This window comes from Cydia splendana, chromosome 13 (genome assembly GCF_910591565.1).
Source record: "Cydia splendana chromosome 13, ilCydSple1.2, whole genome shotgun sequence".
NCBI classification, from domain to species: domain Eukaryota; kingdom Metazoa; phylum Arthropoda; class Insecta; order Lepidoptera; family Tortricidae; genus Cydia; species Cydia splendana.
Window position 1 is genome coordinate 4949833 of NC_085972.1, and position 26999 is coordinate 4976831.

The 26999-nt window shown below is 38.3% G+C and overlaps 1 protein-coding gene across 1 annotated transcript in view; it reads left to right on the forward strand.

The window, feature by feature from the left end:
• Positions 1-26999, forward strand: part of LOC134796400 (BMP and activin membrane-bound inhibitor homolog) — a 98086-nt gene that overhangs the window by 64833 nt on the left and 6254 nt on the right. Inside the window, exons 2-3 of the mRNA XM_063768598.1 lie at positions 13820-13988; positions 21760-21923. Coding sequence (XP_063624668.1) covers positions 13820-13988; positions 21760-21923 — 333 coding nt within the window. The remainder of the gene's footprint in view (positions 1-13819; positions 13989-21759; positions 21924-26999) is intronic.

Consider the following 26999-nt stretch of genomic DNA (forward strand, 5'->3'; position numbering starts at 1 on the left):
GCTCCCAAACATGACCGCCATATATTAACAGCACAAAAATTAAATTCCAAAATTGAATTCAAAGTTCTTCAGTTTATAAACTTCAAACTTCAACATTTATTCAGCAAATAGGCCACAAGGGCACTTTTACACGTAAGTATAAATTAAATTCTCTGGATAATTTGCTAACATGTTTTCCTTTTCGTTGAAATTCGCTGTGATGGTCCGCTGGCGGAATTGGCAGTATGTTGGACCGGCAATCCAAAGATGTGGGTTCCTTCGAATCCTACTTTGCCAGAGTTGATCACAGATATTTTTTCAGTGTAACAAGACATCTGTATATAGATATGATGATGATGATGATATCCTGTTATCCATCATCAGGGACATAAGGCTCTCAGAAGGGATTTCCGTTCTTCGCGGTCCAGCGCGGCCTCCTCCAGCTCCGCCCAGCCGAGGCCAACCGGTGCAGCCTCTTTTTCCACTGTGCGCCTCCAGGTGGTACGTGGGCGACCTTGCCCTCTTTTTCCGGGAATTTTCCAAGTCAGCCCTTGCTTGGATAGGTATAGATATACATAGTTGCTTGTATAGATATAGTTTAGGTATAAAAAAACAAGTTAACTATATATCGCATATATCTTAGCAAGCTGCTATCACATGAATATTTACAGCTTAGTTAGATTCAAGTCTCAAATGAAAGTGGTCTACTTGAAATGAGTTATGTCTTCATTGTCTAACCAACTAACCATGCTCGGCGTAACTCTTTTCATTGCAACATTGATCACATAACGCGCTTATAACCACTACTATGTATTTATTATGCTACTCGTATAGCCAGTCTTATAGCGGATAAAGTAGACTTTCGCGTCTAGAAGTAAATATCGTGCTTTGTCTTTACGATGCTGGTAAATAATATATTCTGAAACAAAAGTAGCAATTTGATATCATTTAAGTAGCATTACAACGCCATAGATAAAAATGCTCACTCTCACTTGAGTTGAGTCGCTTAACTTTAAACTCGGGTATCTCCATCTGTCAGATTATGTGATTTTGGTATTAAGAAAAGGTAATAGGGTACATATTTGCTGAGTTTGAAGTTAAGCGACACACTTATATGGTCAGGAAAACAAACAAGTGGCTCCGAGAGAAGAAGACGAAAGTAGCAGTTGATTAACTCAAACAACAGGCAATATCTATACCATTAGTCCGCAGAATATATTTAACATTACCACAATATATTAAACATCCATATTTTAATGTCCAAATTTAACCATCATTTGACTAAACAGCTGCCTAAAGCTAATCTAATTAGAAGTAATTTTTTGTGCAACAAAATGTGTTTAATATAAATAATATGTTACTAAACACAAAAGTATCCAACGGGACACCGAACTTTTTTACAGTCGCTAAACTAAATATAACGTGTTGTGATAGCAACAGGGTTCAAAACAGTTTGGATTTTCTGTTTCATAAATGCAAATGTCAAATTTGTTAATGTAATCCGCTACAAATTAGATTCTAAGATTGACAGAGTAAAATAAGCGGCATTTTATTACTAATATAAATAATTTTACAGAGGATTATAGTGAACGTTACTTAAAGTAGAGCCTCATTTGACTACGTTTGTTTTTAGGCTGATTTTTGAATTTCGAGCGCTCTATTTCGTAACTTGATAATCGGAGGAAAACGGCGAAATACAAATTTTTGAAATACGAGCAATAGAAATTGGGAATCGACTCGTTTTCAATTATATTAGTAGAATTTAAATGCCTAGTAGTGGAGATATTATTGAACGAAATACACGAAATCGAGCAGTGGAAATTCAAAAATGGGCCCCCGTGTAGGTATTCTACAAATATCATAAATTATCTCATTAATTGCTTGTAATCGTAATGAATGGCTCTGTATTAATTTATGCCTCTCGAAACTCGGACCGGGAAATGTATTCGAATAGTCGAATCGATTAATTTAATGTTTAATCGTTTCTCATTTGGTTGCATTAAGCTCTGACTGATAATGTTTCTGTATTATCTGTTAGCCTTTCAGTCTTAATATGTATATCTAACTAATAAGTAATAAGTGTAGCTTTACCCATTAGTGCCATATTATGCAACGGAATAACCGGATTATCAAGTTCCATTTAAGTATAAGATAGTAAATTTCAGTTTTTTATCGTTTACTTTTCAATCCAGTTTTTTCTTGAACACTAAAACCGGATCGTAAGATTGTAACCGCTAACTAGTTATAATGCTCTTATATAAACACCACATTCAATTTAGAACAAATGAAAAAACAAATGCCGCTCTAGGAAATGCCATAAAACCAGTAAAGAAATCAATTTTAGAATTCGAACGAACAATCATGGCGGCAATCAAAACGTCATGAATTTTAAAATTAAAATACAAGTGCGCTTAAAAATATGCCTAATGTGTGCGTAGATAAAGCCTAAACTCGATTGACAAGAAATCTTGTTAGTGGACAAGACTGATCGCTGGCACTTCTAGCTTTCGAGATATGGGAAGAATTTTTACTGCGTACAAGTATCTAAATTATGGAAACTATAAAATTCAATCTGTGCAATTAGTTGCTTTGGATATGCGGAATGCATCGTTTTATCGACGCACTTTACTCGAGATAACGTGTCGCAAGTTTCGTACAAAGCGCGCGCATAGGTATTAAAGAAATATGTATACTGTCTATCTATATCTACATATATATCTATATATCTATCTATGACATTAATACGAAATTACATTATTCAGTCGCAAGACTAATAAAAGTCACTAAATCATTTTCTTTTAAATTTGCTAAAAATTGCTTATTTCTCGTCTATTGCCTTCCATTTGAACAGTTAACGGGTTCCTTATAAACTCCGGCAGTTATCTCGAGTAATGCATGCAAAACATGGCCTGCGAGATTAATAATGCAGATACATGTATCGCCGTCACTATGAGAACAGCCGCCTCTTACTACCTCGGTATAATTACAGTAAAAATCAAGATCAAGTGCGAGTAGTTTGTAAAATTCCATCCATACAACTCCTCACTGCGACCAAGAAAGCAATGTCACATTCGAATCATCAGGAATAAAGTGCACGTGATGGTGTTCGTATTTATAAAGTTCTTTGTCTCCTGTGACATTTTAAAGTGGGTTCTGAATGACATTCAGGGTACAATTCTTATTAATTTTTATAGTTCAAACATCAAGTCTAAGAAGCATCTTACTTCACTCATGCTGGCCATCATAAACTAATAAATCTAGCGGCGGCTACAACCGCTGAGCAGAACAAGCGGCGCAAATATGCTGTCCTCAGCGAGGGCTACATATTTGCGCCGTTTGGCGTAGAGACTCTGGGACCGTGGGGGCCTAGTGCAAAAAGCCTTTTTAAGGAAATATCACAGCGCCTCATTGACACCTCAGGTGACCGGAGGGCTGGCAGCTACCTCGGCCAGAGGATAAGCCTGGCCATCCAAAAAGGTAACGCTGCCAGCCTTCTGGGCACCATAACGCATGAAGGTGACCTGGGGAGCATTTTTTACTTATAAGTTTAGTTTAAGATTTGTTTTATTTTAGTTTTAATTTTAACGTTTAGTTTCTTGTGTTGATTTTGGTCGTTATTAATAAACTGTACATATGTCATGTGTTGTCTGTGATGTCCATAAATCTATGCTGGCCATGACTTCTTGCAGAATTCGTCATTTACACATAGTCGCGAATTCACAATTCGCTGCGAACACGGTAGACTGCTAGCAAGCAATTTCATTTCGATCATTTGACTTTTTTCTCTAGGCAATCCTCGCGAAACTAGACAAGATCGTAGGAATCGATGAATGACGGCATCGCACAAGTGATTGATGTTGAAATCCTGAGGAGGATTTTGTTCAGCTCCGCAGTTAATGCTTTTTGCTATTTTGTATATGGCGTAGCACGTGTTTTTCTTCCATAACTTGTCTCATCAATATTTTCCTTTCTTTTCAATTAGGTAATTAATAATAATGTAAACGTTATTCAGAGAAATGCTGACTGACTTCATAATTTGAAGAGGCGGGAGAAACGGAGCGTGTCTTAAATATCCGCAATGATTAATTTGCTTATAATGGGATTTATAATTGCTGCAAGCGAGCGATAAATTAAGCTTTAATGGTTGTTTATATTGTCCATCTTTTGAACATTATACTATAAATCTCGTTTCGAAGCTCACGCTAGCAAAGCGTTGCATAGTATATTGTAAATTATGAGGCCTTACTTTGTTTTAAGCGGCCTATAAACTTTGGTAGATTATAATTACATCAGTTATTTGCTAAGGTATTTTATGCTCAGACTTTGCTGGAACAATTTCCGTGTTATTTAATTTATAAGTACTAATCATTTATTTCCCACACTCTGCTGAAGTTTACCGCTCTAATAGAAAAAAACAAAACTCATCTCAAAATCATTAACTCCCAACGAAACTTAAAAGCGTTCAGCCAAATAAAACCTTAGCAAATTCCTGGAGCAACATCGCTATCCTTTTTTAATTCAGTTATTTCCGTTGACATGAACGAGAAAGATATATGGTCCTAAGAACTTTATGAAGTATAAAAGTCGTGGGGCTTGGAATTCCGCGCATCCCGCCGACAGCCGCGTTCCTCGGCCGGCTATTGAGACATTTCTAACTGGACCCGAATAATGAGTGTAAGAACTGAGGCATTGAGGATGCTGGTACCGTAACCAGGAAGTCCAAAATGTTCTGGATAGGTTTTGAAATTGATGTATATGTGTCGGTAAAAGTACTCGTAGTTAGAACTCAACTACAGTGTCAAAATTACTAACAAAGCTGATAAGGCTTAGGCGAATGTAGGTATTCGGTTGTTAGGTTTTAAAACCGTCGACATACTGTTGCAGTAATTAAAAACTCAAAATGTTGTCCACAATGCTGTACAAGTCTTGGAAACTTGTCGTAAGCAATATTCTGATGTAGGTCTTGAGAACTGTCATTCTGGTACTTCGTAAGGTATAGACTATCTTGTACTAAGTTAGCTCTCAAAACTGCCGTCGGGTCGGGACTAGAAAGTAAAAATTTGAAAAGTAACTGCAACAATATCATAATAATTTAAATAAATACTTAGTAGTCTCTGAGAAACCGTTTGAAACCAACTGTAAAATAATTGCATGCTAAATACCAAAACATTAAACATAGCGCCACTTAGCAACGATCCGGCTTGTCGATCGATCCGAATACTTTTCACGATCTAATTAAATTGAAAGGCAGAGTCGGCTCGGATAAGAGCGGAATGCGGCCGCTGTTGAAATATTGATTAAGCTTTCTGTTTTACTTCTCACTCGGCCGATAATGCATGCTTTTTATAGAACGTAAACGGCCCGTATGATAGGCGGTTACTGTAGCCTGTGGATACTTGAAGTAGAAACCTTTAAAAACCAACACTTTGAAAGTAATCCCAAACAAACCTCAAAGTCGTGCCTTAAGGTAAGCCTTGGCACCGGCGGAGATTCTACAACGGGATCGTTTGAGGTATTTCTCTAAAACCGCTACGTGCGCGTCTAATTCCAAGTTGTGTTGTGAGGATAAACGCTTCAGCGGCGACGTGTGCAGTGGTAGAAAGCAGTGTTAAGTACAATTTCTCTAATCGATAAAATACACAGATTTCTACCAGCGATAACTAGAATACACACAAGAAGCAAAACCTCGCGCTTAGACTTGTGCAAAAGAGAAATTGAATCGCGTTCAAATTCAATATCTCTGGACTCGAATGGTTTCATATTATTTCAAGTATATGTCTTTGCTTTTGACCATTTAGACCTCTTGACGTAGCCCGGTAGATCTGTTAAAAAACAAAACTTGCCGAACGTGTTAATTCCTCTAAACACTAAAAGGTGTCGCGCGTGTTGCAACTTCGTTTACTTCGTTACCACCTATGTCGCCAGTTGACACCTGCGACACACACGACGCCCATGTTTACACAATAAATACAATCCCAAACGGTATTTCGGATTATGTTTGTGGACGCACGCGCAATCAATAAGTATTGACTATGTTATGATTTAAACGACAATCGGGCTTTCAAGAGCGTTAAACGAGCAGCATTGTGTGCATGACTTTAATGTCATCTACACAATCGAGAAGCGTATCCGTTAAGCTCGCTCGGAAGACGCGAGCCCAAAAAAACAACTACGGCCAGGGGTATCATTCCAATCACTGGGAAGGCTCAAAAGAACCAGTATAAATACGCTCTCCGATTACGCATACCTGTTACAGATCTCAAGATCATCTTGCGCTGGTTCGGAGGAAAAGGGATTCACGCACAACCTAAAAATAATTCATCGCCAGGTAGTCGGCCTTTTGTGGCTATTGTTGCTTAACGACCCGTTGAATAGTCCACCGAACAGGTGGCGCTTTTAGATCACATCGTCACCTCTTCCTTCTTCATTTTGCACTTTGGGAGTTCGATGAACGTATTATTCAAATGTTATTCGAGCGGCGTGAAAGCGTCGATAACCCCGGGCGTGGACGGCATTTCTGATAAACTCGCGTGCCTAGATTCGCAGACGTCCTAGCAACAAAGGCTATCGACTAACGTGATCTAGGCGCCGACATCGGAGACGGATCGGCTCATTTACATTAGTATCGATGCGAAAGCGACACCTGAGGAATCCACGCTAACATTGATCAAACACCGGCATTGAATAACATTATGAAGCGGAGGTAGGAGTACTCGTAACTATAGCGCTAGCATCTAGCGAATTCCTGGGATATTGTTATTAGCTGTTGAGTTGAACACTCGGGTGAACCAGTAGAAGTTCGCTGTTGTTTACCCATCTTAAAAAACACAATCTCCCCATTTCAACATTAATGAACAATTATACTCAACGCGACAAAAACTGCATGGTCATCCACATGGGCGCGATCGTGTTGTCAGGTATGCCCTTCAATGAGAACAAAACCTTACGCAATTACCTGGTTCACTGGATCACAGACATCACAGTAAAGCGTTCGACTCTCTTGCACTCTAAGCAAGAATAAATACCCGGCCTGATACGTACACTTGTATAGCGAGTCTAAGAGAGAAAGAGCAATTTCCGTGGAAGTGTTCTCAACTGGTTGCAAGCTATTTACGACCGCTATCATACCGCCAACGAATTATCGTTTGTTGCGAGTTTATCGTCGGAATTCGTCGATTGTACCGCTACTCGGTGTTTTTGGATACACAAAGTAGATACATAAATTGTAAATGTTCAAACAACATGCTAAGCACAACAACTATAGGTACTTTAACACTAATCGTCTCTCTAATGATAATTTTAATCAATCCGACTATTAATTCCGTCTTTTTTTATTAAAAACTGACCGGTGATTGACCCTCGTCTCGCATAATAAAAAGTGGCCACAAAGCCTAAGATAAAGACACGTTCAGCGATATATCTTTATAGATATATTAAGTATTGTTCTTGTGTTTGTTTTTGTAACATATTTACCTTTATATAATTGCGTATTTGCAAAATAACTGATGCTTCCGAAAAATAAAACGTTGAGGGTCGGGAAGATAACAGTTCCATCCTAAAGTCTAAGCCATGTTCCGTTATTGAATGACTGTATCTAGAATAAAATAATTCTTCGGCCGAGGTGTGAAACAGAGTATTTTGTAATGTATTGTGCGTTGTACATACTGAAGAGAAATGTTGCTGTAGATGGTGCGATAGTGCAAAACGCTACTCGACCCAGAGCAGGCCTTGTATTCTCACCTTCATCACAACTTATCTTATCCCCTACTTTATGAAACCAATTTAATATGACCTGGATATTCGGAACAACTATTCGTAATCGGTAGACACTTTATACTGGTTCCCCAGAGCTTTGAAACAGCTTGCGCAAGCGCAAAGGGAATACACAAAGTGCATTCCGATGGAAATTGCCCGCAGCGAGATTGCCGGCGCCTCGCCTTGCTTAATTACAATTACGCACCGAGGACATCCATTACTGGAGATTCAACGCAATTAGAGGATGAGTCGTGATCCGATGGCGATAACGAAACCGCGTTTACCTACTGTTTAGTATTCCGAGGAGCATCCCGTGATACTCGACGATTCCGAGAGCCGTGTAGGGGTTTCAAGCGTCAACGTTTATGGAAAACTCGCGCTTGCAAATTGCCGAGGAATAGTGTAGTACGTGGTATGCATTCATCTGTTTTTATGTTGGAAGCGACTACTAAATAGTTGGTTTAGAAGGAGCTCCTCGCAAGTAGTCTTGATTCCTGAAGACGGTGTGCGTTTTAAAGTCTTTTGGTAACTTCTGTCACCATCGCTTCCAACATCTTTGGCTTTGCTTACAACGGTCGCCAAGTGCCGCTGTAAAAGCAGTAGCGTGGATAAAAGGAGCTAGAGAGGTTTTAATCCAAACACATGTACGAAAGTGGGGTAATTGATGTAAATACAAATCCGAAATAGATTGCGGTAATCTTTAAAACGGTCCAATTCAAATCTGACAGGTGATAAATAGTCGGATAGCGGCATTGGAATGCCAACAAGGCCACGGACCAGCCTTGCCGTTTCCGCGTCCAATCAGCAACAAGCAAGAACCGGACCCAGCAGCAAACATTATTAAAGTTATAAACTATTAGATAAAACGGGCCCCGACAGCGTGTGAATCGGCGGTGAAAGTCTGTCGCGGCGGCTTATTACCATCTCGGAATTTTGACTACAGCTGTAAAATAATTATTAGAAATTACTTCTAATCGTAGCCACGTTTAAACACGTTTCTGCATCCCGCCGAGTTCGCTCGATGAATCATTGTTTGTTTTGAAACGGGCGCCTCTGTTTTAAGAATTATTGCTACGGGATCTATTTTAGGAAAGCTTTTATGTTAATCAAAGCTCGCACTCAAAAGGAATTATACATCACAATAATGCAATTGTACATGACGGACGACGAAATTAAAGTCGTTCTTAAAGATGCCGCTATAAATAAGGCTAGACGGAAAATAGCTGATATCGATCGTACAGGAACAGCAATTTCAGCGCAAGAACTTTCGCAATCAAGCACTTGATCTAAATCGATTCGAAATAAGCGAAATGTTTCAGAAACTCTGTATCCCCTTAATGAAATCAGGAGGACGTTGCTAGCGAAGCGGATTATCTTCCTCCAGATCGGGCCAGCGGTCCCGCGAACATTTCAATCGCGATGTACTGAAACCGGTCTTAGGATGCATATCTATTTGAAGACTAAAGCACTGGCGGCTATAGAAAGTTGCTATCTGTTTAAACATCTCAGCAAATTGGTCGTACGGAATCGACGAATCAGTTTTTGTTTGAATTTCGATCGATCCTGAATGACTAAGATGCTTTATGTAAAAAGTAAAAGAATTTAATGAGGGACCACTTAACCAAGACATTAAAGTGAAATTTACAAGGGTTCGTACACGATCCCATTTATCTGCATTAGCCTTTCGGTATTAAATTTGTGGTCAGGAGAGAATCTTTTGATGTAGAAGACCTCTGTTCGCGAAGTCAAAAAGTATTTTTGAGGTTCTTAATTATGTCGAGTCCCGGCTGGTTAACAGATTCGAGACGCAAATCAAGGAGCGTTAGCACCTCATTGAGCCGTGACTCGTGCCTGTGACGGATCGGCCCCTCGGATTAACGTCTAAACAACTCAGACGTCCTTCGTGACAGATGTGGCCTGCCGTTTGGCAGTTTGGAATAAAAACCCGTTTAATGAAACGGGTTTTTATTCCATTTTGATCTCAATGTTCTGAAACCAATGGCCATAAGTTTTGCATAATTGCTAAGGGACAATTTGCGTTCCACCTGCTTTTTTGACATTGGAAATGTCTTTTCGTTCGCTCCAGTATAGGCTCCGATTTCACGAAAAAGTGCGATCCCCTTATATCTCGGAAAGTTGTGAAGATATGATATTAAAAAATGGGCTCAAAAGACGCATAATCACGAGAGCTGTAAGGTGCAAAAATAATTATTCGAGAAAGTCAATATCAAAAAAAGTTATGGTCGAAATAGTGAAAATAAAATTATTTTTTTTCCGAATTTTTGATTTTGGTGCTCGATAATTTGGAAACGAAGAATGATATCAAAAATTTGAGAAAAACGGCTCTGGACAATTTAGTCAGCTACAATTTGAGCCTAAAACAAAGACGATCGGGTTAAGGGTTTGCCCTGTAGCCTAACCTTTAAATAGTCAAAAAGTCAGAACGACATTTTTCACATGACATTATGACTTCATGTTTCGCAGAGTTCGTTATCGGTGTTTGTTGTGAATTATCGATAGGGAGAGGGAGAGGGAGAGGGAGAGGGTGAGGGAGAGGGAGAGGGAGAGGGAGAGGGAGAGGGAGAGGGAGAGGGAGAGGGAGAGGGAGAGGGAGAGGGAGAGGGAGAGGGAGAGGGAGAGGGAGAGGGAGAGGGAGAGGGAGAGGGAGAGGGAGAGGGAGAGGGAGAGGGAGAGGGAGAGGGAGAGGGAGAGGGAGAGGGTGTTAGCAGATAGCTGATGCTGAACCCTGGTTTGTTGCAACATAGGCACACGCTGTTTTGGTCATCCGACTCGTCTTGATGAGCACTTAGGAGAGTAGTACCCAAGATAGCTGATGCTGAACCCTGGTAGTACCTATTGGAACTCAGGTTTGGTGCAACATAGACAAACGCTGTTATGGTCATCTCTCGTCGCGTCAAACTGCTGTCAAGAAAAATACATATCTTGCAGCAAATGGGCCGCTGCCGATCAAGACTCGAGTGACGATAACGGCGATGTGGCTACCACTTCTCGAGTTGACTACGGATTTGCCGTGTAATAATTTTCTTGTACTTTGAACATTAATATATCCTGCTTATTAATCGAAAAATGAAATATGTACCTATACTTATGCGCCACGGCGACAATTATTCAAACTTCGATCCGCGTGTGGAAATTTTGCAATTTGTTTGTTCACATGCGTTATGTCCAGGATACTTGTGTTAGTCTAAGAATAAAATAATTATCATTCAACGTTGTAGTTTTATTTTGTAACTTTTTCCTTATCCAGACTTTCTCGTCGCTCAGCGACAATATTTTTTCGAATTCCGTAGATTCATTTCCAATGTGCTCGATAGTCGTGTGAGGCACGAAATCTGTGAATTTTTTTTGTTAATTTATAAAAAGGTCGGTAAATGCAATGGCAATAAATTTTATCTAAACAAAGTTCCCCGTGGCCACTTTTGGTCATTTTTCGATAAACCCCTTTTAACATGCACTAAAGATAAAAAGCACTTTCCTTTATCTTTCAGCGTTTTATCCCAGACTTACGAAACGTCTCCGACTCATTAGTTGTTTTGTCTCACTCTAACCTCGCTTCGTCCCGCTCGCTCTCGTCTCCGGGGGCCATTTATCAATTCCAAATAACATGCCGGGACCTTTTCTCTTCTGTTTATTTGTTTTTTATTTACCTTATCCTTCGGTGTTCCTTTTATACGTTCCTTTTTGAGTTGAAATTGATTGTAAAGCCGGCCTAATGGCAGCCGTATTCTAATGTAAGATGCATTGATAAGCTCTCCTATGGATAATTAGTTAATGTTTTCCCTGACATGGTATAAACATACAATCTTAAAATAAATAGGAACAATAAAGCAATAAAATTAATTGTTGATACAAGACGGTAAGACTAACACCGTAAACTCGACGGCGGCAATAGAATCACCGTTCAATACTAAACGTACGCGCACTGCAATTAATGAAAGCAATTTTGCGTGCAAAAGCCATTAAAGTTCCCTATTAAAAGTTTCCAATTTCCTCAGCTCAGACTGGGTTATTAGCGGGCTGCCCCTTTACCCCGTCCGAATCCTTTTTGTTTTTCTTGATTATTTATTTATGGTCCAGCTCAGAATGTCGACATGTGACTTGATTCTGGCCCTATTTTTTTGCTTTGCAACAATTTGGGTACTTTCATCGAAGCGGTCAAATTCCTCGCGAGCTTCCAGTAAAACCTCCTCTTAATTTATTTCAGTAATTCCCAAATTGCCGTTTAGAATCTGATTACTCTTGTTCGTTAAGGTCTGTGTTTTTATCTGGATTCTCGATCGATGTCCCACCGTCAGCGGCTGAGTAACTAATCATCCAAAAATTAGACTTATAAAAACGATTCCGTGAACGAAAGAGATATTCTTAAAAATGCTCGGCCTCAAGGGGGGTCCCTCGAGGAACCGTTCTCGGTCCTCGAGAGCAAATAAAGCGGCGTCCCTCTGAAATTAATTTCGTTTTGTTTCATCGTCTGGAGCCGAAGCATTTACATTGAATGCGGTCGGAGGCTGGCTCGTATATTTATGTAGGGGCCCGTGGAGTATGACGTGCGCATTATTCATACACGATACACGGGCTATGTTTATTTTTGCCAGTTCATCGGCTCGTCGTCAACTGGTTCTGCTGCCGAAAGCTTTTTGTTCGGTATCATCGTTATGATTTCACAATTTTCGATAAACGTTCTCCTAATGGGTTGTCCGTCGAGGTTTGTTTAACCGGGTACGTGAAAGATATGATGGGCTTTTTATATCACCATTGTTGCTACCACCATAACCCATGAACCCTTTCAACTTAGGTGTCACTTAAGTACTGAATCGTTAAATTACCTGTCTTAAGCGTCAATAACCTCTATGTACTCTAGTTATCTTATCCACACCAAAAACGCAATACCACAAGGAAATGTTTTAAGTAATCGGTAAAAACATTTTAAGACTACTTACAAATACTTGGCAGTGGAAGCTATAGACAGAATGTCTTTTGGTCTTGAAAACCAGAAAATACTTACGCAGCACACGGGAAAAGGAAAAATCTATAATAAAATCGATGAGTAGGATTACCTATTATTTATAACGATAGGGGCTTGATCGTCGTAAAAAGGAATAGGCCAACCGCTTGCGCAAATCAAGCTGTAAAGCCATCAAACTTTATAGCAGTGTCAGACGCCGTGCTGACGAGTATCATGATTGCATTTGCAAACATGACTCCCTCTAGCAATCGCACTAAACCGTTTAACTATCAATAAACCTATTGTTAACTGAAGATTTAACGGCGTGTCAATTTCACCGTAACATTTTTCGGTTATCCCGTTAGGTTAAAGTATTTTTCGTGATACTGTGCTGTTACCGAGATTGCGGTATAAATATAAGTAAGGGAATATTTCTTCGTGATTGAAAAACAACGAGTCTCTCGGACCAGCGAATGACGTATTGTCTTAGACCGGATACATATGAGGTCTCTTCGCTCCCACAGGACCTGCATGAACTATCATTTTATTTGTAACTATAAAACCTGGTATATCAGCTTGACTATACTAGACCTGCGTTTATTCTAGATAGTAGATACTATTTCCGATCAACGTATGTATTTCTCTCGTATAGATGAGAGAGGAATGAAAGCTTTGGCTTAACAATCTTTCATATTTTTCGCTTGCCAGAATTTCCCACTTGTCAGAAGATGACGGAATCCGCACACCAAGAACGGTAATAAATAAATGCGTTAAATCGATTTATCGCTATTGGATCGCGTCACAAAACCCTACGAACTGAGACATACTTAAATTTATCGCCCTAAGTGTCGAACTATAAAGACGGTAGTAAAACCACCAACTTTATGTCAGCTTGGTTTTAAGGATGACTATTGACTAAGATCATGATATTTATCATGAAATGCACCATTAGTAACTTATATGAGCCTGGGTGCTACTGCTGGGCAGACGTCTCCTCTGTTTCCACGTGTCCCGCTCTTGACCCGTCACCAACCAATTCCTATCAAAGGCCATCTCGCTATTTATAGGTTTTTTCTATAAAGTAAAAATAAATGGTTTCTGACCTTAACTTTTTCTTTCCAGAGCCAAAACCCGAGGTCTCCGAAGGCGTGCGGTGCTACTGCAACACGGCGCAGTGCGTGAGCACGGGCTACATGTGCCGGTCTACCCGTGGGGGAGGATGTTACAGCGAGCTGCCCGCGCCGCGCCGCCACCACGCCAGCCACGGGTGCCTTCAACATCTTGCTGACACGTAAGTTATCTAACAAAAAAACGATAAGGTAATAAGCTATCCGAAAAGTCCTGTCATCAGTAACCTTCCTAAGTTTCATAACCCATGAAGACATCAGCTCTTCTCGTACGCATATGCCATCTATTTATTTTGCGAATAAGTATTACGTCTTTGCGTCAATTTCCTTTTTGGCGGACAGCACTCGTGCAAACCGTGTGATCATCAATTATTTAGGTTTGAAGCAGCGAAGCGCTTCTGCAGAATCAGCAACACATTGTTGACCGTGGTGCGGATTTTGTCTGTCCAACGATACTTACAAATTAAATAATTTTAACTTACTACCACAGTAACATGGCAATTATTACACAGAATATGTATCATCTTTACGCCGCTACATACAAAGCAACACAAATGGTGATGTTAATGTTACAAACGGTTACTTAAAGCTATAAAACTGTCCAGCCGTTAATTCCTTGGAGATATTTGATACCTGATGAGACTAGTTACTATTACGAGAATGGCTACTGGTAACTTATATTATGTAGTGCCAAAATGTAAATTATATCTTTTATTTTTATTGTTAACAAATAATGTCAACAATAAAAGTAATGAGGGAGATAACTAATAAAACTAATAGTCAGAAATACAGCCATGTTTAAAATAGTCGTTGATCTTATCGAATACATTCAATTAACTAATGTCATGTCATAAAACGTCTAAAATGTGTACCTATATACCTAATGATGATTGTGTACCTATATAATGATGATTGTTTACTAATAATGTAATCTCATTTCGTTAATGACGCCATAGAAGCAAAACAATCATCACCAATAAACTTGAGATAGGATTGTAAAACTACACGGCCGCTAGTAATTTATGAAAGACAACGCGCACCATACATCAGTCAAAGCTGTTGCAACCAAGATAGAAAGTCCAAACAAGCTCACAAATAAATAAGCTTTGGAAATATTTATAGTACTGCCATAGTTTCCATAATGATGTTTGTTTTAATGCATAATATATGAACGCCTGTCGTAAACCGCCTTCAGAAACCTGTCTTCTTTATTAGTATAATCGTCCTTCTGTATTACGGCTTGTTACTTCACCGTATACTTAGGCCTCATTCCAACTGTCATCGTAACTTACAATAGCTTTTCATTAAGTATATTTTATGGGTCGTATGTATTTAATACGACAAGATTCCTTGTCGTTGCTCCTGAAGATTTTATCGTTACTAATTACGTCGCCAAATTAATTAGGCTGACATGAGATATAAAGTAAAACCACCACGTCGGTAGCATTCCTAAATTTATAACGCTACATTATAAACTTTCTGCGTTAATGTGTAGTCGAATCTAATTTACACAAATTTTCCCCAGCAACTGTATTTTTATAGCGTCTTCATTATGATTTATTTTACATTCTCTCGGCTTAAAAATTTCAAAGAGATCCGTTAGTACGTAATTTACACATTTTCTTCTCTGCTGCGTGATTTTTTATGCCGTCTTTTTGATTTATTTCATGACGCGTTTTCGTGACTAGTAACGTGATAATAATTAATATTAATTCGTTGTTGTACACGAGAAATGCATTGTCATCGATCATGACTGCTAGATTATGAGTGCCCTCAATCAATTTATCTTTCGGCGTCCCGAACCAGCTTTCATCGCCGGTCGTTGTCGAGAAATGAGGTGTTACTTCATTTGATCGAACACCATTGTGTCTGGCTAATCTATTAATTACATTGTTAGGGACAATGTTACAAATGTTCCTAGTGTCCATTGTTTTGTAACATAAGGCTCAAATACCGATAAGAAAACATAAGTTCATCAGTTGATTCAATGACCCTGAAACATTTATTCTGCTACGCTCTTTTATAATTTTGAAGGCTTATCTAGACCAGCGGTTCTTCTTTTTTTTTGACGGAACCCTTTTGGAAAGCGAAATGCTTGATGGAACCCTACAATAAAACAATAGAGTTTTTAGAAGTGTGTTTTTTGCATAGTAAAATTTTTCGAGGCGACTAAAGCATAATGTTCTAAATTCTTGCGGAACCCCTGCTGGGGTGTCGCGGAACCCTAGGGTTCCGCGGAACACACTTGGAGAATGGCTGATCTAGACCAAAGCCTTGATTGTTTTGATCTCGTTCTCAAAAGATCTTTATAAGCTTTTCAATTAAACAATTCACGTTTTTTTCCATCTAGCAGAATAGTAATTTCGTTTTGGTTGAATTATTAATTACCCGTGCCGAAGAAGGCACGGAGGTTTTTATTTGGCTTTTTTATACTGAAATTACCCGCTCACTTGATTATCTTATTCGGAGAGCTGCAGTTTAAAAGACAAAGGTAGTATGTCTTTGTAAAAGTTTTAGAGACAAGGCTTTTTTTCTCTAGGTGGGTAAAGCGGCTGCCGTCCGCTCGGAACCTGTTCAAGTTTCTTATTCCTCTCTTACCGACCTCTCATCGCTTGGACTGAGGCCTACCAACGTACGCGCAGTCTCTGAGTGCCTATATTTGCTAAGGATCAGTTATACTGGCCCATGTGAGTCGAACGCTCCCTAAATCAGGAATACTTCACCGTCTCAACTCCGGCGCATGCCGGCTTTTATTTGCTTTAAACATTTTTATACCTTTTTGGCAATCTCGGCCATTATCTCCGCTAACGATCGGCGGTCTTCGTTAACATTTCGATTTTCAAATTGAAATTCTTGCGTATAATCGCTGCGTTCAAATGGCGAGCGAGCTCTATGTATGGCTATTTAGAGCGTATAAAAGCCTACGAATCAAGACAAATGGGACGGCGCGCTCGCATTCTATTTTTAACTTAATTGATTATTTTAACTTTATCCCCCATATTTAAATAAACTGAAATTCTAAATTGTTGAGGTCATGAGACTGATTTTTATTAACGCTTTCTTATTTTAATAGTAGCTAAGATTTATTGGCTGCCTATGTAATCAGCAGTAACTTTTTAATATTATAGTCAAAACACAACAGAATCCTCATCAGCTTATTTAATTTCTATCTATTATAATACTGGACCTAATTACCGTTTCATTTCTGATGCAGTTCCATCACATTACCGCACAAAGACCTCTCCAAAAGGCATCAAGATCGTCCCGCGCCCGATTATGTCATGTCCGCTGGACGACCGTAATGTTGAATTAAATGGACGTCTTGTTCTTGATGCTTGTGTAATGACCATGTTTTATGTTATCGAACAATTTAAGGAATGTACAAGGAATTTGCTTTAGTTTTTTAAAAATGAGGGGATTCGACGCCATGAGGATCAATTTTCGAAATTTGATTTTAATCGAATTTAATTTGACCTAAAGGAGGTTTGGGGAACCACTTTTTTTTTAATTTATCGTATTTAGGTATCACTGGTTGACGGTTATTTTCCCTCACAGAATTTACAGTTGATCAACTAACGAAAAAATCGCACGAAACAGAAAACCTAAAGTGAATCGCAAATCGTTACGCATGATCGAAACGCGAGCAGATTCTCTCACTCTTCTGAAGAAAAGAGAATCAATATTTATTATCGTGTGGCAGATTTAAACGCGGGTCAGCGGCCGCGCAGCTGCGCTATCTGGGATCCTGACCTCTGCCTTATCGATGAACGAGGACAAAGATTCATACACTATTATGAACATTTACATAGATAGCGTAGCTTGAAAGGATAGAGCAGAAATGGCAAAGGACTGGTCACGTAATCACGTACCTATATCTAACATCGATATGATGTGCCAAAAGCTCTTCAGTTTTTCGATAACCGAAGAACTTTGAGCACCAGGAACATCCGAATGCGCTGTATTATATTTTTGAACACCTTACTCACATATATCTATATGTGTTGCTATTGAATGGATCAGACTGGTTAGAGCAGGACACATGTTAGATGGATAAACAGTGTAAATGTTGGTACCTACGCAGGATCACTTAGCCCATCAATGATCTGCTGAATCACTTATAGTAATTGCAATACGAAGTTCTAACACAAGTATTTGACAAACTACGTCTAATGCAAATTGCACTTAATCTCGTTGTTTTCGTTAGTCATTTGACATTCTCCTAATATCAGATGTCACAACCAGGATTTAGGTATTTTCAATATGTAGATTAGGCGTTATCAATACTTTGACGGAATTTCATATCTCTATTACGATGTCTTTGTTCTCAGTTCTAATCTTGATTAAATTTACTTCCTTTCTTATTTTAAATGTAACGCCATTTCAATATAGCTTTTAATTGGCATTAAAATGTACGCCAATCTTATCTCCCGCGCTTTTTATTTATTTACGCTAAATATACTTTCTTATCTACACGAATCGAGTGCTCTTAATGAGGCTCAATTTTTTTTACTTTGCAAGTAAAGTGACCGCTTTATCATTGTCGTTTAATGCTTTTAATCTCCTGGTAATTTATTAAAAAGCTTGAAGCGGCCATTTTAATAATTATTTTGCTATCAACATCTGCCTATTCAAGTGTAACTGATGATAAAGGTTCATTATATTCGCTGCTTAATGGAATATTAATTAATGTTAAAGAAAACTTACGAGTAGGTACATGGTACTCAATAATATAAAGATCTCTGCACGCAACAAATAAAAGTCCAATACCCCGTCGAGTTTCTACCGACGATTTTTCGCGATATTAAACTGGAACAATCCCGACGTTCTCAGTCATGTTATTAAAAAAAAACTTAATTCCTGCCTTTTTAATGTTTACTCATGCATCGTTTTATGCTTTTTTTTACGTTGCATGTTCTCGGATGATTGGAGGCCGCGGGCTGCATTAGGGTTCTTTTTTTGGGGTCTCTCGAATTTATTTAATGTTCGCCTTGATCCTTTTGCGTTTCAGATAATTCGTTCGGACCAATTTGCCAATCAATAGTGACGTAATCAATTTTATCAGAACATAATTCAAATCTCTAGATGATCGTCATCATCATACTTACCACCAAGGTTTAATGCGAACAAACGGAAACCTGAACATTACCTGGACGGAAAAGGACAAAGAAAAATTATCCAAGACTTCGGCCATATTCATTTATCCAAAGGAGTATGGCCCTTTAAAGTACAATCTCCTTAAATACTTTTGAAATACTTACGCGTGTTTCATTTGTTAAAAATGTTCGCTATCAAAATAAAGGTTATATAATTTTATTCATTAACACCCAAGTTATCTCGCTGTCAGTAATATTTTCGTCAACAAACCCGACGTTCCGTTACATAACTAAAGCATTGTTTTTTTATGTCCATGTCTTTAAAACTAATTCAGTTCAAGTGACAACAGACAAGCTATTAAAGCTTGTAAACTTGCACAAGGCAGACAACCCGTCACTAATTATACATGCGCTCATACAGTTCAGTCAGTTAAATTGATTTTTTATTCGTCTAGTCATTTTAGAGGTCCTTTAGATGGTGAAAAACTTTGAAATATCAACAAGGTGTAGCAAAAACTAGGATGACTGCAAAATGATGAAATAACTGCGTCATCTAGATTTGATTGATGATCTATTTACACGCACTGTTTTATACAAACAGTATATATAATGCCTTACGTAGCGTTTGTTTATATTTTTATTTGTAATGGCAACACAAATAATTGTAAGTTCATGTTTATTATCATTGTTCTTTGCTTCTAAAATGTTAGGAACATTATCACTATTATCAGTAAAGTATTTGTAAAATGCAGCCAGCTCACCCATAGGAACATTTATCTACTTTTTATTTTCTGATATGCCTGCTTTTAAAGAACTGTTGACTTTAAAGAGCCAATAAAGGATTTCTTTAAAGCCTACTTGCAGAATATACTTGAATTTCGATTTTCCGATCGTCTTTTTTGTCCTCCAAAAAAACGATTCCTTTGCAGAGTCACGTCTCAATGCGGCCGGCCCATTGTCTTCTTTATTTGTTCTTATCTTTCGTTTCCAAAACGTCTACGTTTAGTAGAAGGCACTTCTTAGTTAGAACCTTTTAGTTCTGGAATTTGACCGTATCTCCAAAGATCATCTTTTAGTTGATTAATTGTATTCCTTTGGAATCTCATATTGATTAAATTTTACGTCGGTATTTTCTCTTGTACCGATAAGGGTTTGTAGGACTTGCATTTTTGTCATAACACTGTTTTGTGATTTGTTGTTACTTGTCTGTATTTAAAGTGGCTATGGTATAGATTTACGATTAGAGCATTTATAATATGATATATTTACAGCCTAAGGCATAAATATCCTTTGTAGAAGATCAATCACTAAAATCATTCACTTCCCATAATATCTAAGTACCTAATAAGTATTCCTAAGCGGACATGACCGACGAGCTCGTAATAATACCTACATAAAAAAATTTGAATGATTTTACATCAGGATACATATATATGATGGAGGGATGGCCTATGGCGGTGTGCGCAGTACCTCGATGTATTCACTTCATGAACTGTAACGCTGCAAACTGCAATACGTCCTTCTGGAGTCACGCTCCGACATATAAATAGATATTGTATCCCAAATATAAAGCATACGGTATATATGTAAACTACACAAGAATATTATACGCATTATTGCAGGAACTTACTAACTTAGTATTGAATACGTATTACTGAAAACAATATTTTCAAACAATCACTCAGGGGGCGTACGAAGACGCCTTTTGTATAAATTGTAAATAATTAAATATCATCCCTAGCTTTCTATAAATACAGTATCTGCAAGTTCTTGAAGATAACGACGGCCACTCAATCGCCCCAATATTCCTAGTATTCCTACAGCATTCCTTGACCAAGAATACGCTGACACGGAAACTATCTTTGACAAAGTAATCTGAAAAATTCTAATGGATTAATAAAAAACAATAAAGAAACCGCGAATAGCCGCAGTTCCCACGAGAACATCGCTGATTCTTTGAATTTGAAATGAATGATGACCGAACTGGATCAATCTAACATAGATGCTCACGGTCCTACCTAAAATAGTACTTATTAGTTCTAAGTTCAAGCTCTTAGTCTAAATAAAAAATACATAAACTTATACATAGTTGTCTGTAAATATTACCTATAGGTACCTATTTTATAAATATTTAACAACCACTCAACGGGCAATAACAATAAGTCCATGAAAAATTTAAACTGGTTACTTCTAGGATCCTAAAGTAAAAGAGCTTAAATTCCTTTGTATGAAACTTACGTCCTTTTTTAATTGAGACGCAAGATTTTGACAGGCGCCGCGCCAACGCATACAAATTGACCACTTCGTTCGCAAACCACTCACGGACTCTGTTCTCACGCTTATGTAAATAAATTAAACAATTTCGACACTTAAAATAAACAATTGTTTTATTTTTTCGTGACAGTTCACTTGAAATAACAAACCATATTGTTACAAACTTAAGGTTGATATTTCAATCATAAATTTGGTGGAACCAAACGAAACATAACTGCAAATAATTATCGGTTTTGTTTCTGTTTCTTTTTTCTGACGAATGACGATGATTACGAGGCTTTATAGGTTTGATGATTTCAATGTCTTTGAGACAGACGTCCTGTGGTTACTATTCAAGATGTTTTATTGACAGGTAACTAAATCAGTTCAATCACCGACTATTCGACAGTGCTTGTTGCTAAGCCTATTAATGCTACTAGATCTGACTGATGAAATTGTTCTTTTTAATCCATCCATGTCTATTAATGGAAAATTATTACAGTACCTACGTCCTTGAATCGGCCAGAATGGTCACTTGTTTTATTTCATCATCACAACAAAGATTAATAATCCACCTTCTCATTTTCAGGGCCGAAGAAGCAGTGTCCCGTTGCCAGAACTCACCGTCATCGTCAGCAGACATACGACCGCCTTCAAGGGAGCATTCTCTGCTGCTGTGCTGCTTTAGGGACCTCTGCAACCATGAGGACAGCCCGCTCGCTCGGGCTAGGCTCAATCTGACTCATGATTCAGGTAAATACCTATCATCAACATTCAACATCGCCTCTTTATCAATCTTTCCCTAAATTTTGAATCGCTATGTAGGCTTCTGTCCTCTAAAGTGTCATTCTATGGAACGTGCTAACTATGTAAACAAAAATCACTATAAATATAATTCAGAGACAATTTCAATATGGAGGTTTGTTTACATAGTTTGCAAATTCCATAGAATGACACTTTAACCAAGTGTAGAGTATGGATTCGAGTGCATGGGTTTGGGTAGGTAAGTAGTTTGGACACACCATCCCTTTAACCCTAATGGGTTACCCTTCTCGCATACCAGTCTTACCACATTGGTCTCGTAAATCGGCTACTAACAGCCATATAACAGATGTCCACATCCACAGCTAGTAGCAATCGATAAGGAATCGCCAATATACCGAACTATTTGTTTCGGCTGAAGGAAGGTTGGTGGTTCTTTTTGCCCTGACATTTAATAGTGCCGGTATTAAAATAAGTTATAACAGTTCCACTAGACGAGCCTGACTGTAAGAGATCAATTTATAAATAACTCGAGAACTAAAAGATGTCAGATAAGATCATATTACAAATCTTCATATGGGAATTTAGAATTATCAGAAATGCAGAAATCAGATGTTTATACTCATAATCCTGTGGACAAATGAGATTTTATCTCTCCCGTATAACAAATGACGTAAACCGACAATTGACTCACCCATCACTCCAGTTTACATAAGACAACACAACAATATCTTTGTTCTTGGAAACAGAACTTCTCCGATATATTGGAACCGCGAATTGTTTTCGTTCGGATCATGTAGATAACTGTATAGGTACGTCCGTTATCATAATATTTTGGTTGAATAGCTTGCGATGGGGTAAAGTAATAGCTAAATGCTTGTTCCCTTCGATTATCAAAGTCTTATATTAGGTATGTAATCTCATTCTATTTTGAAGGTTTATAGTCTTCAGTATTCTGTTAGTTGGGTAATTTGTTTTTTGGAAAAAAACTATGAGCCAACGAAAGCTTGCCATGGGTAAAATTTAGTCAAAAACCGGGCAAGTGCGAGTCGGACTCGCGCACGAAGGGTTCCGTACCATAATGCAAAAAACGGCAAAAAAAAAAAATCGGTCACCCATCCAAGTACTGACCCCGCCCGACGTTGCTTAAACTTCGGTCAAAAATCACGTTTGTTGTATGTGTTTTTGGTTGTTATAGCGGCAGCAGAAATACATCATCTGTGAACATTTCAACTGTCTAGCTATCACGGTTCGTGAGATACAGCCTGGTGACAGACGGACGGACGGACGGACGGACAGCGGAGTCTTAGTAATAGGGTCCCGTTTTACCCTTTGGGTACGGAACCCTAAAAATAGATTTAAAATCAATACTACGCCACTTTTATCAGCTCTCAACTCTCATCATTCACAAAATGATACAAATTCTGAAAAATCCTACAAATTATAATTATAATACAGTGAAATCGGGGTCGTGTAGCAAGAAAGAAAAATAAGACTTGCCACTTAATTAGGAATACAACACTGTAGATTAGAGTGCATTAATTTGTATCTTTTTCGTACATACAAAAATTAAATACAAAATAATTTCTTATTTAGAGTCATGGTCACCCTGTACAGACTTGACAAGACACACATGTAGTAAAGAAAGTAGTGGTAACTTACGATAATTAATTGATAACACTTATCTTCGGATTTACATTCAGTGTAAAAGCAATTAAAAAGTTTAAAAAGTAATTTCAAGACTTTATTAAAATAATATTACAATCACTGGGACGGAGACTCCACAAGCTTTTAACAAATACGACCAAAACTTAAACATACCTACTTCAGGAGCTGCTCAAAGTGTGATCCGTTTTGCTGTCGACACAATTCGGCTCGTCGCCTTAGGTTATCTTTTAATCTGCCGAGAGGAAAGTGATTCATTTTCACACTTTCAAATGCTCCAATAACTCGCTGACGAAGCTATCGAACTAATCGAAGGATAGTGTTGGACTCTTGTTCATACACCAATCTTTTGATTTCGCCCCAGAGAAAAAAATCCAAGGGCGTCAGGTTGGGACTACGAGGAGGCCATGCCACGGGTTCGCCGCAGCCAATCCAACGTCCCGGGAACTGTTCATCGAGGTAATTGCGTACTCGATGTTCAAAATGAGCCGAAGCACCATCGTTTTGATAGTGTAAGTTATGCAAGTAATGTTCCGGCACTTCTCGCAGTAAATAAATAAATAAATCCCGAGCAGTGGTAGCACGACGTGCTTGGTAATAAAACATTACCATGTGAGACCGCTCAACATTTGAAAACGGATATGCCGCGGGCATTTTTCTGCTTAATTATCTTTAGAATTGCCAGAATTAATGAACTCAATGTACAATCCTTGAATGATTTTATTTATTTTAAAGTTTTGACTTTGTCATAACAGTGACGGTTGACATTTCTTACTCGTCTAATCAGTTGTTTATTAAATAGGTTTTAACATTAATTGTAAGGTAACCATAATTTGTGTTTTCAACTGGGATACTTAAATTGCTGATTAATTAATGGATAGCTGCAATTAGTTAAAAATTAACTTTATACCTAACATCGCATTAATTTACCGAGTTAAGTACAATAGGTTTGAATCACGACCCCGATTTCGCCCTGTATATCTCTATTGTTTCCCATAAAGTTATAAGTCATTATGTTGTGTGTTGTAGGTATGTCCGCATTTTCATTAGTCATAATTTGGGTTTTCTCAGAAACGCATAACTTTTCAAGATTGTCATAAAGCAAACCTAACCTAACCTATCCTATCTATAGGATAACCTTTATAATAACAAAACTTCCGTGAGACACAGACAGGATAACCTTACGAAAATCCTGAAAAGTTAACGGTTTCAGAATTATGACTAATGATTGTTTGACATAATTATGACTAATTATGTCAAACAAACGGATTCGTTAATAGTATCAGATAGTATAAACATAGTAAATTAAAGTTACCATGTGACGTGTGACAGACCCTGGATCCGAGGCAGTTAATGATATTTTCGACTTGTCGATGATATTAAAAAACTTGGAGATTTCGCCTTTTTATGAGTTGAGATAGTCCACAGTTGTTGACCACATGAATAATATCAATAAATGAATATCAAGCGGCGCGCCTCGGCACACAAGGCACCATTGAAACCCGGCTTCCTATAATTACGCCTGCGTACACGCATGTTAGCATAATTGCCTCTTGCTCTATTCACTAAACATTTTGTACTCGACTTTAGTGTCTAGTATAACTTCAAACGAAGTATAATTCTTATTGGGTTTCGTTCCGTTCTTGTTTCCGCCTTCATGGAGCAATTAACAGTTTTAGGTACTGTGTCGATCTATATTGCTTTTTTTCTGTTACTAAGGGCGCCTGATAGTAAAATAATCACATATCAATTGAAACAAACCAATTAAACTGAAAATATGTAAATGATAGATAAGATAACCGTCCTGACTAATACCCAATAGATGACACCCTGCTGCACCTCTATTCGTCAGTTTCATCACCATCAGTCCATTGACTATGTCTTAAGGGGCCCACAGATTACCAGTTCGCCGGACGATATCAGCCGGTCAGTTTTTCGGAGCTGTCAAGTTTTGCGTTTAACTGACAGGCCGATATCGTCCGGCCGACTGGTAATCAGTGGGCCCCTTTAAGTTTATCGTACTGGGATAGTGACGACCATTCCGATGTCTACCTTATAGGTTGCATTTTAACTTTTTAAGAGAGGGAATTCAAAATGAAGCTTTCCATGGCTATCCGGTTACATCTCTTCTTTGTGCATCGCAGGTCAGACTATGCTGGTCAACATGTGGTAGCAGGTCAGACTATGCTGGTCAGCATATCGCTATGCGCTCAGCCAGTGTAATTAATATAAGCGTATGCGGGGCGGTATCATGGAATTAGAGGGTGGATGTTTTAGTAATTTCATAGTCAGCTGGCCGCGTTATTGTTCAACAATGTAGTCGTACCGACATATGTCTAGAATACAATGTAGAGAACATTCTAGCAGCATATCCAATTATACATAATAGGTTAACTGTGGATATGTTCACTCTTTATTAATATATGGCGTTCTGCTCTGGGGTAATTCACAGTATGAATTTTCCTTTTTCGTCCACGTCCATCATATCTGTAGGCTTAGCACAGGAGCACCTGCCCACTATTTCAGTTAAAGCTCGTTTGCCTTTATTGGTCACATGATGTTTGTTAAATAGTGACATAAGCCTAATCTCTTTTTTTTTCAACATAGCTTTGCTATTATGTTATATGAACCGTACAAACGATGTAGGTAATGTTGCTACTTAAAAGCAGATCGATTAAAATGTTGGCAAATTATCTGCCGATCGTAATTATTGATTCTGAGGCTATTATAATTGATCTGTAATGACAGGATGATCGTTCCGAAGTCGTGTTTTTGTGTTCAATGTAATTATTATAATTGCGACATCGAAGCCGAAATACGGGATAATTCGATGCATCCTGACGCCGTAGTTAGTGATTGGATTCCCGTATGCTATACAAACCTAACTTTCCTTACATTACTTATGAAATAACTTCACTTTGTACCCTTAGGTATGGTAGCACCTGTCTTGTTTCCCTTTTCAATGTGACACCCCACTATCGAAGTTATCCCATGTCTCGGACCCAGGGTTTGTCATCTCGTCATTTTAGTTCTGCTATGTTTATATGTATAAGAAACACGGTAGCACTACCGCTACCCTGTTTCTTATGTATACATAGCACAGCACATAAAACAGTAGCTCGAATGCCCCTATAACAAGAATCGTTATCACCGGGCAGTATCAAGCAAAATATACCACATCCTTACTTGTCGATAAGGCACTACAGGCCTAAAGTTACAATCGAAAATCATCCTTATTGACAATCGATGCAGCACCTTTCTCTCGTAACCGTAACAATGTGCATGCAACTGTTTTCTAAGAAGCATCATATAGAAGTATAGACGAATTTAAAACTAAGCGAAAAGTCGTATCTCGTATCTTAGCAGCATTCTACTTGGAACTGATGAGCTGACGCCGGCTAA